An 11,093-nucleotide genomic window follows, 5' to 3' on the forward strand; every position below is an offset into this window, starting at 1 on the left:
AAAAGAGTCCAAAATCATAATTGTTATAGTGAATAACTAAATAAATTGGATGAGTGGATGGAAGATAAAAGAAAAAGAAAAAAAATCTAAGCATCTATCATCGATTCATCGTCTACTAATTATTTGAGTGATCGTTGGAGGATTTTTTTGTATACTTTGGTAGACAAGGATCCCATAAAAACTTGTTTTGAGGAATGGGCCATACCTATTTGGATTTGGACATGCCAATTTGGACATATCACATATGTACATCTCACTTTCACCTGTAGGCGCCATACAAAATAAGGAATGAAACGTTTAATGTTCGACATTGCAAAAACATTCATGAGAACTGATCTCTTTTGGTTTTCCTATCTAAAAATTGTAATTGTAACTTAAAAGAAAAAACCTCATGTAAACACAAACGTAAAATTCACACACTTTCCTCCATATCTTGTATGATTGCATCGTTCTTTGGAATATTCTAATGACCATGTGGTTGTGTTGGAGACTTTAATTGAAACTTTGACTTCTATAAAACAAACATGGAACCAAACTCTGTAAGCTATCTGTCCATACCCCAAAAGTTTAAGAAACCAACAACTTTTTATTAGATATGTTACAATGGATACCAAAACACCAAGACCACTCTCTCCCATGGGGAGATTTAAGTTTATATATAAACCACAGCCGAAGGAAGACAAAAAACAAACACAAGAGGAGGTGAAAAAGAAGACATTTCAATACCAAAAGAAAATAAAAATCGTTAGAGGGATATTTCACAAGGTGCGTGAAACGTTCTTCCACGACAAATAGCTTCAAGATTTTCTCCCGCGTACGAGCACAACGGTGAAACCTCAACACCTAGTTTATTGGTTACCAAAAAATTTCAAAATATATACAAGTAACAAAACTTGTCGAAAAAGAATTATGTCATTTTTTTGGAGTTTTACCAGTTGCATATAAAGGCACAGAATGTGTAAGAAATCCACCAGCTGCTATGACCCAGCGTGTGTGTAGTCTTAGTACGGAAAGCCTCGCACTTTCCGGTGTGTCAAAGTTCGACCCATTTGCATTCTTCACTGGTGCAAACTCTTCTTCTCTTAACACCTACACATTAATTGCTCAATCCAAGTTTTTCATATTTTTTATTTCTTTTGTGTAAATGAAAAGATAATAGTTTACCTCAAAGAGTGCGGTTGAAGGAGCATAAGGAAACGAATCGAAAATGAATTGTTCTAGTTTCAGTCCCATTGTGTATCCATTCATAGACGGTATCTTCTTCTCTGCCAAATGGTAGCTGCCCGAAAAAAAAAAACAAATTTAACACACACATAATATAACATTCTGATATGTTGAGTTTGTGGAGCTTACACGCTGTCTTTTTCTAGGCCGGTCGCTACTTGATTTAGAAAGTCTAACGTGAACATGTGTAAGCACACCTGGTGACAAAGATGTGAATCAAAAATGTTTTTTCATATATAAGCTTTTTGCAATTTGGGCTGAGTTGTGAAGAAAGATGGTGTTTACGTTACTCCAGCAATATTGAAGACGTCCTGTTCGTTGATTAATAGCAGAAGCCATTGGCTGATCTAGCTCACTGTACTCAACTACAGTCAACGGTCCACCTTTTCCTCTTCTAACAAATACTCCAACCTGTTCTTGAGGGTATGCCTGTTATTATCATACACGCAACATTTGCATCATCAAGAAAAATTATTGACCACATAAAATGTGTGATCTTAGATACCTTCCGCACAACTTTTGCAGCAGAAGCAGCGCCTTTGTCGATAAAGTATCCTAGGAAAGTAGGATCAGCTACTCGAACCTGCTTTCCAAGATTCACCATTATATCCGAGTTAAGCAAATATATAAGGAGTCAAGAAGATTATACAAGAAAACTAACCAAAACATTGTCGACGCCATAGCAATCTACATATTTGATTCCTCTAGAAGCCATATCCTCTAATAACCTTGAAGACTTAAGAGCTGTAAAATCTCGGATTAGATTCAGCAAAACGAAGAAACTGTATTATAGTAAACGATCATAATCAAGTTTACCAGCATAGACTCCCCCGTTACCATCTGGAGCTTTAGCTAGCTGATAATACGTAAATCAACTCATAAAGACTTAAGTTACTAACCAAACATAAAACTTAAAGAGACTGGACTAGTTATAATATGGTACATACACTGAAAGGTGTCTCCATGATAAACTTCCCATCCTTTGAAATGCAAGGCAAAGTACCTTGTTGGAAGAAACTAATCTGTAGTAAAGTGATCAACACTTTTGGTCAGACACAAAAGGGATCAGTGTGAAGGAACATGTCTGTCTAACAACTAAGAAGCATCGTACTTGATCTGGTTCAAGGCCAAAGTACTTGTGACTTGAGAAATACTTTCGTGTCGCCTCATCAGTAAATGGACTAGTCATAATATACCAGTGTATTGTTACTGGCCGAGTTGGACCTGAAGATAGACAATTATTTTAGAAAAAGGAGTGTCAAAATATGGTAAAATGATACAAAATACATTGGAATGTAGAAGAGGAAGGCATGAGTCTCACCACCTTCACTCACTACTTGAGCAGCAAGTCTTTGGACACACAAGATTCTCTCTGCTTGAATCTGAAAGAGCGACTTCCCTGACGGTAGTCCAATATCTGAGATGGAATTTTAAGTAAATTAACTACCATGTTAAGTAACCTGAGCCCTATTCAGAGCATGACAAAAGATATCAGAATTCTAAAGCATAATATCCGTACAACTAAGAGGTGCATTCTAAGGAAGAAAATTATTTCTATTGCTCTGTATTTTCCAAGCAATGTTACTGTAAAGGAGATTAGGGAGAAGAAAAGCAGAAAGAAAATGAGAAAGTACTCACTGAAACATCCTTTGGGATCTGAAATTCCAAGCCTTGTTCCCTGTCATTAGTTTCATAATCAAATCATTTTCATTAGCAGATCTCTTGACAAATGTACTACAATGTGGCCAACAAAAGTTAGCTGGAATCTACTAAAAGCGGAGTAGTATTCTTTCCTTTCAACATCATTCATTTTCCTTTGTACAGTACGAGAGAGAAGAGTACAAAGAATAAACATCTGCTCACGTTATGTAATGAAGTAATTTCCAAGCAACTCAAATGTTTTAAATCCGAATTTTTATAACCTTCCTTACATCACACGGAACACAGCAACTTACTTAAGGTATTATATTAAAGTTACGGAATCCTATAAATAACATCTTTTCAGATCACATGGATCACTCATGATCCTTTTTCAATTTCTTATATTCCTCCTAGAAATCGCCATTAACTCAACTTACCCAAAATAAAATTAAGAAGACCCACCGACACTGATTTGTTTCTAAATAATCATATGATTGCCACTATAATAACCCTTCTCCGTTTCAGATTATAGCAATTATTATAAAGCAAAGATCGCATTAAAACCGTATCATCTACTAATCCCTTTTAGGTAGGTAAGCATTATTCGAAAACCCATCAAGAAGAGAATCATTTAGGCACTATCATTAGCTACTTGATTATAAAATTGGTTAATTAGCATCAACTTAACACAGAAGATTAAGAATAAAGTAATTATATACCTGTCCACCAGACAAAAGCACAACTCCTAATTTGCCTTCATAGATAGTCTTTAATCCCATCTTCCACCATTTCTCTCTGTCTTCCATTGTTCTTCCATCTACCGTAGAGACCCAGTTCTCCGGCACTGGCTCGATCGCCGCCACAGGCAAACCTAATAACCAACAAGAAACTGATGAAAAGACAATGCATGTAACGTAGAGACTTAAATGACATTTTGACGGAAACCTACCTTGAGAGTGAAGGGAGCATCTGATGATCCGATCTATTCTTGGAAGATCCAAGTTCTGGAAATTAGCCAAAATCAAGAACCAGTTAAAAAATAGTATAACTGATAATCTTGAATCTGAGAGTGAATCTAAAGGAGAAGACACCTCGATATCTCTGACGAGGAAATCTCGCTCGTCTGGTGAGAGCTCATCCAAAAGAGCGAAAACATCTTCTTGTCCATAATCTTTCAATCTCTCAACCAATGCTTGACGCGGCGAATTCACCCGAGGAGGAGATACCATCTCCCTCGTCGTCGCCGCCGCTGCAGCACCATTGTCTCTCTCCATCGACGCTGCTCCCATCTCTCTCTCTCTCTAGATCTCTGGAAGGTTAAGAATCAAATGTTATGCGGGTTTGAGACGTTTGGTCTGTTTTTTTAGTTCTCGGAAGGTGAGGAGAGGAGAGGGGTTGTTATAACACAAAGCCAGGAACAGTGGCGAAGAATATCAAATCAACGTGTAACAACTGGAGTTCCTAAATGACATATTTGCCCTTTTTGTGTCTCATGCATTCTGTCAGAGTTCTCCGACAGTTTGTTGGCGAGCCCCTCTGGCTTACCTAGAGGGTTTCAGATTTCGTTTTGTAAAAATTTGTTCTAATTATTTATTCTTCTTACTCAGATCCACATTTCCGAATACCGAATATAATAAAATAAATATACATTTTGTACCCGTCTACATTTTTGTTTGATAATTTTAAATGAAAATATTACGCTATAATAAAAATTCACGATTTTTTAACAGTTGAATAAAATTATTCTCTAATATATATATTGTCTTAAATCACAATTGTTCATTAATTGAAACTGAAAAAAGAGATCTCTTTTCGAAATTTATTAATCTATTGTTACTCTCATAGCTGAAAGTAAAATTCCGAGCGCTACGTGAGAATCTTTCTAGTTAAAAAGGACGTTATTTTGTGAGATTCTACAAACATATTAATGATATTCATAATTTGTGGATTCATACATGTGAACTTATTTGGTTTTGTATATCCATTCTCTTTTTTTTTTTTGGATCAAACTAGGGCTGGGCAAATAAACCGAACCCGAAAATCCGAACCGAATCCGATCCGATAAAAATGAATCCGAGCCGATCCGAACCCGACGTAAATACCGAATGGGTCTTGTTTTGTGGTATTTCAGGTTATGGGTATTATCCGAACCGAACCCGAATATAAATGGATATCCGATAGAACCCGAAATATTCAAAACCTCGAAAAGATCTTGTACCAAACATGATCTCAATTCCTAATATGTATCCAAAATACACTAAGAAATATTGAACATCTAAAATACTTATCTATTACATGAAGGTTGGTGGTTCTATTACATGAAGGTCGGTGGTTCTATTACATGAATGTTGAATCTTGTTCCTTATTTCATGAGATGGCCGTTGAATCTTGAAGTATTTAGATTTTGATTTTGTTTTCGTTAAAAAATGTTTCTCATTTCATGAGAACTTAGTTTTCGTTTTATGTTTTTATTTATTTGATTTTGAATGATCACGGTTGATGTTCCTTATTTTTGAATCGATTTTACTTAAGTTTTGGTTACAAAATAGGTACAAATCAGGTATTTTAAAACTGAAGAACCGATTTTACTCATGTTTTGGTTATAAAATAGGTAAAAATCAGGTACTTTTAAACCGAAAAACCGATTGGGACCCGAACCCGAAAGTATATTGGGTTGTACCGGTTCTTTGAAGATTCACTAACCCCGACCCGAACCCGATAGAACCCGAACCGGTCCCGAACCGAACTTTCATATAATCCGAATGGGACTGATTTTGATGAACCCGAAAAACCGAAACCCGATTGGATAAAACCGAAACCCGATTGGGACCCCGAATGCCCAGGTCTAGATCAAACTATACCCATTCTTTTTTTCTTAAATACATCGAGTGATATGTGAATCACCGACATGACGTTGGAACTTTTAATTGGGTGATGGACAAACAATTTGTTAAATTGTTTGGGGAACTGCGTTCTGATTATTGAAATTTGGAGCAATCGTATGGGTGGGTTGGAGATATCATCTTCGGTTTCTTTTAAGAGGCTAAAGACATTATCATTTGCGAGTTCTTAAAAAATATCTTAAGTTTATCCTGACAATTATAATTTTTTTAAAAAAGAAACTAGAACATTTCTTGCTGAAAGATTTGGGCTAGTTTTTATTTTTTAAAGAAAACTTATTCCATACTTGTTACTTTTTTGAACATCATACTATGGTGGTACATTTTAATGATTAACGATAATCCGCGCGCATGCACAGAATGAGTTTTTATTTTAATATTTTTTATTAAATAGTTTTAACATTTTGCAACACTACAATCTTTATCGATTGTAAAATAACGAATACAAATATTGGTCTCTTAAATGTATCATCGTTGTTGAAGAGTTAACGTATTACATGTCATTTTAATTATTTTTAAGACTTCATATGCACAAAAGAAAATTAAGTTTTACCACTGACACAAATCACAAAACTATATATAGGCAACATCGATTGTAAAATGACGAAAAAAAATTAATTTTCTGCTCTCAATTTGCTTAATATTAACTCTTAATAAGTTATTTCATTTTTACTTCTATAAAATTGTGTTTTCGTTCTTGTTTCTGTTTCACTTATATGAATTTTGTTTCTTTTTATATTTTTTCTGTGAATTCAGTGAATTACATAAGTGAAAGATGAACATCTGTAAAAATTAGTTTCACTTCAGATACATATATGATAATTAAACTTTTGAAGAAAATCACCGGTAAACTCTATTCAGAGGTTAGTGTTAAAATCTAATATATCAAGCTGTTATATAATATAAGTGTATACTCGAAATATAAATGTATGTCTAGTATATATTCACCAGTTCGGTCTAAAAACCGTCTAATTCTAGAACAATAAAATAAATTACTTATTTTATTAACCTACACTTTTGAAATTTAGTTATTTAAGAGAATACCGATAAAAAAAATATAATACTTTACCATTTTAGTATATGTAAACTATGTATAAAGTAACAACTGTTTGATTTATTAAATGATAAACCACAAAACTTATATTAAATAGTTCAAATCTCTCATTCTTACAATTACAATAGCTAGAGAGGGTATTAGGAAGAAACAAATATTAGACGAATGATCAAATCTCTCTTTCTGCGAACAAACTCAAAAGGAGGTGATTGAATCTTGTCATGATATTTCATTAGAAGTTTTTAGGAATAAAAATCAAGACTAAAATATTTAATCAGAATGAAATAATATATGTATATATATAGTACTTTCAATATTAAAAATCACTTTGATTTGAAGAAGTGTATTTCTAGGATTGTCAGGATCAAATAACATATTAGAAACCACGTATTTAAAAAATAATATGTATACATAAAGGTATATACATTAGAGTAATCACATAAATCAAACCAGTACTATTTGTTTATTTTAAATCATGTTTTTGGTATAAAAATCAAAACAATCATTTTATTTACTTTATATGGTATATAATTAAAATTTAATGATATTGACATAGATATAGATGTAGTATATTTTAATATAAATATTTATTATTGACACTTTTTACTCATATGATTTTACTAACATTTGTATATTTACTATAACAAAAAAATTAAACAGATAATCACAAAACTTTTAATGTGAGATTTATCAATACAAAGTTACAAAATTAAAATATTAAGATCTCAATCATTTTCAATGCAAATTTTGAAATTAACATATTTTATATATTTTATATAGTATATAATTTAATTTAAATGATATATATATATATATATATATATATATATATATCTATATATATATAATATGAATCTCTATTAATAAAAGCATTGATATTTGTATCTTGTTTGAACAGAAAAAAAAAGTGAAACCATTGATCACAAAATTTTGAGTGTTGGACTTCTTTTTACATTTTTAATAATTTATAACCGTTTTAAAAAATTCAAAATATAACATATAAGAAAAAATATATTTTTTAATAATATAAAATTAAACAAAAAGAGAGAGGATACAAAATTGTTATCAAATATATATTATTCATAATCATTTATTGTCGTATATATGTTAATTATATTAGGCAATTCCGTAACTTTTATTTAAGAAAAGTATTGAGAATATTATTTTTTACACTACTAATCAATTTGATAGTTGGTTTAATAAAAAATATAACCTATATTTTTACACTACTAATCAATTTGATAGTTGGTGTAATGCTCCATGATTAATATATACGAGTTTTTATTAGGTGTATAGTTTTCGCTGGTTGAAGTATAATTTAAGATATTTTTTTCTTCCCAATAAATTATCTCTTTAAGATTGTTAGGATAATCTATAATATACGAAAAGGGTTATATCCTATTAGAAATGAGTTTTCTGACATGTCACAGATAAGATAGCGGGCCAAATTTCTGCAAGAAACCATGGACTAATAATAACTGAAATCTAACAACTTAAAGCAAGCCCATCTCTTCCTAAGACCAAAATTTACCGACGGCAAGAACTTTTCCATTCACTGCACGCGTCTCCTCAACTTCACCTCCTTTTCAATCCAGAAAATAAGACGTTGTAACTCTTCCTTTCCATGTAGTTAATTCACCTCCACCACTACTACTCATTAAATTATCTCCTTTATTCTTTCCAAATGATCGCTCCAACTCCCTCTGTTTCTCTGGCGATGCGATCGGAAAAATTCAACAGCAATTCTCCATTTTCTCTGTTTTCCTGGCGACATCTCAGGTAATCTGAGATGGATCTAAGTTCCCGTAATCCACTTGGAGGGTGGAAACACCCTGGTTCTTATTGAAGAGCTGGTATGAGTTCTGATTTCTAAATCTTAGTTGCCATCAGATTCAATATTTTAAAACAATAATTCAAATCCTTTGCGACAGTGAACAGTGATGCAAAGCTTCAGATCATCAAATCGGGCTCCACGATACCAACCTCACATCAAACCGACAACCACTTACATCCTCAGGAATTAATATGCGAGGAAAATCAAGAACATCTACAAAGTTGCTGATCAAAGTCCCACTTATATGAAGATTTTGAAGCTAACTGTGGGTTCAGGAACCTCTATTGTGAGTGTGATTACACATGAGATCATTTATTCTTTTTGAGTTTTTGACTCTTTTCTCTTTCACACATATTGTATTCAGATGAGGGGAAGGTGTAAAAGATTTCGTCCCGGGAACATTGGACTTGGAAGTATGAGGAGATAAGACAGAGGCGGAATAAGAGCAACCTGATATTTTTGTATAATGCTGAACTGGATCCAGAGATCGTTTGTGGCTGCGATTGCATCAACGGCAAAGGGATTTGTGTAGTGTCCACCATAAATAAGATCGATAGGTCAGGGGCTTCTTCTTAATCAATCAAAAATGCAAAACCCCTTCCTGAGGACCAACAAGTAATAAGGTTCTGCTTGCATTATTCACTAAATAATGTTTCACTCATTTACAAAATCAAAGTGCCTTATTTTATTGTGATGGTTACAGGTCTCTGCAATGGGCATTGTCGAGAACTCTTTTTATTAGTATCTACATATGCAATCACTTTAAAGAGATCAAGGAGCCTTGACTATACAAGGTCTATTATTAATCCGAGCTTTTTTATTTCTCAATGAACAGGCGTACAAAACAAAGAAACTTTGCTATGTATCGGTCATGCAGTGGCACTTCTGAGCTGTTGGGTTTGGTTAGAATGTGTTTCAACAATGTGAACCAAACTGTGATCGAGAATCATAGATTTAATTTCTCGACTAAATGTAGGTCCACAATGTACGACTACGAAACTTTATGTAATTGTCAGAAGCTTCTTGAGAAGATTTACGGTGGGTTGGTAGAAACAACAGCTGGCAAATTAATAGTAATGTTTTCCAATGTAAAATACTGATTGAAAGTGTATGGTTATTTTGTTTATTTATGAATGAATATTACTATTGTCCGTTTTTAACTCTTTCTGTTACCATGATCGACTTAGACGGTGCGAAGAGCTTTGAGAATGAAGAAGGTGTATCAGGATACCTGCGACCGTTCAGTCAAGCATATTCACACGGATGTATAGATTGATGGCGCAGACAGGAAAACTCTCCAATGTAGGAAATGGTGGCTCTGGATGAATCTATTGAGAGGTTGCTACACAACAGCAAAGTGTTTCTCGACCGCCAGTGTCACACTCGTGGCGGAGAAGGCAGCAGGGTCTACGTGGCTATCAGGTTTGAGAGAATCGGATCTGAATATTACTTTGTCTGTTTAGTCTATCCCTTTTCATTACCCTGTTTCTGAAGTGGTCAAGTTAGACGCTGCGTTTTGTTGCATGTGTGAGTCAGAGTAAAATGAAAACGGTGTCTGAGGAGAAGATAAGATGTTCAGGAACTCGAAGACAAAACCAAAGAAGTACCAGAGCTGAAGACATAGAGACATACGAAGAAACTTAATTAATGGATGATCTAGAGAGAATCGCGAGGCTGAAGCTAGCAGATGCAGACATGTTACAACTTAAAGCTAACAAAGCATAACGGGGGCTGAGAGGTTGTAAAGATTCTACTACGAAAATGGATAGGTTTGAAGAAGAATGTGCAAGTAACTATCTGATACAGAGGTTAACCAAGGCTGAGGCAGAGAAGCAGTATATCTTTGAGAAGAATAAGCTGAAGGAAAATTTCAAGGATCGCATCACAAAGCGGTGGTGATGGTGGTGGTAGTGGTGGAGAGTCTGGAGACCCGTCACATGGGTTTGATGTACTCAAAGATCCGCGATCCTTTCATGTCCGTTTGATGCTTCTTCCCTTCTAGATATATGTTCAGATTTCATATCCTAAAAGGCTAAAACTCATATCTTTGTTTTGTGAATTGAGTGTTTATTTTGTCAAAAAAAAGTGAAACGAGTGTTTATACTATTATTAACTTTAATCTCTTAATCTAAATTTGTTCTGAAGACTCTGTACATTTACATATATATTTTTACGTCATCACAGTGTTCATATATCTGTTTTTTTTTGGGTCATCACATGGTTAAAATAATAAAATTGTTTATTACTTGATTCCAAGTCTGTTTAAATATTGTTTATATGATATATCAAGTTTTGGGTGGTTGTTTTCAAAGTTTATTTTATATTTGGTTTGTGTTTTATTTTTCATTTGTAATGTGCTCTCATAAACTGGTTTTAGAAAATAATATTTTGGTCAATTTTGGATTCAATTTATCATGTGAGAATACATATTTTCTATGAT

General features: G+C 33.6%; 1 protein-coding gene and 1 long non-coding RNA gene across 13 annotated transcripts; one reads left to right on the forward strand and one right to left on the reverse strand.

Annotated features, from left to right (window-relative positions):
* Window positions 1-555: 555 nt before the first annotated feature.
* LOC103833836 (UDP-N-acetylglucosamine diphosphorylase 1) lies at window positions 556-4,888 on the reverse strand. Of its 3 annotated transcripts, none has more exons than XM_009109895.3 (15): window positions 3,957-4,888; window positions 3,815-3,869; window positions 3,585-3,736; window positions 2,863-2,902; window positions 2,546-2,641; window positions 2,336-2,448; window positions 2,172-2,246; window positions 2,041-2,080; window positions 1,886-1,968; window positions 1,730-1,807; window positions 1,510-1,635; window positions 1,354-1,421; window positions 1,165-1,279; window positions 933-1,089; window positions 556-843 (listed from the first exon to the last, which is right to left on the reverse strand). In XM_009109895.3, the coding sequence occupies exons 1-15, from the start codon at window positions 4,152-4,154 to the stop codon at window positions 746-748; spliced, it is 1,494 nt and encodes a 497-aa protein (XP_009108143.1). In that variant the 5' UTR covers window positions 4,155-4,888; the 3' UTR covers window positions 556-745. The 3 variants fall into 3 exon arrangements, with proteins under 3 accessions (XP_009108143.1, XP_009108142.1, XP_009108141.1); XM_009109894.3 differs by having other exon boundaries at window positions 1,510-1,653; window positions 2,549-2,641; window positions 3,957-4,884; XM_009109893.3 differs by having other exon boundaries at window positions 1,510-1,653; window positions 3,957-4,884.
* Window positions 4,889-8,268: 3,380 nt separating this feature from the next.
* Window positions 8,269-10,843, forward strand: LOC103833837. 10 transcript variants are annotated; one of them, XR_626306.3, is made up of 5 exons: window positions 8,271-8,672; window positions 8,751-8,939; window positions 9,018-9,276; window positions 9,357-9,741; window positions 9,841-10,843. It is a non-coding gene; the product is annotated as an uncharacterized LOC103833837 (long non-coding RNA). The 10 variants fall into 10 exon arrangements; XR_626308.3 differs by having other exon boundaries at window positions 8,279-8,672; window positions 9,357-9,691; XR_004450283.1 differs by having other exon boundaries at window positions 8,289-8,672; window positions 9,357-9,625.
* Window positions 10,844-11,093: the final 250 nt, after the last annotated feature.

Source organism: Brassica rapa, chromosome A08, assembly GCF_000309985.2.
Source record: "Brassica rapa cultivar Chiifu-401-42 chromosome A08, CAAS_Brap_v3.01, whole genome shotgun sequence".
Lineage (NCBI taxonomy): Eukaryota > Viridiplantae > Streptophyta > Magnoliopsida > Brassicales > Brassicaceae > Brassica > Brassica rapa.

Bases quoted from the DNA above. Each gene is read 5' to 3' on its own strand.
- LOC103833836 (XM_009109893.3), bottom strand. From the start codon at position 4,154: ATGGGAGCAGCGTCGATGGAGAGAGACAATGGTGCTGCAGCGGCGGCG. The intron at 2,903-3,584 runs GTATATAATTAC...AACTAATGACAG, and splicing joins TGCTTTTGTCTGGTGGACAG to GGAACAAGGCTTGGAATTTC. The intron at 1,654-1,729 runs GTATCTAAGATC...TGATAATAACAG, and splicing joins CTGCAAAAGTTGTGCGGAAG to GCATACCCTCAAGAACAGGT.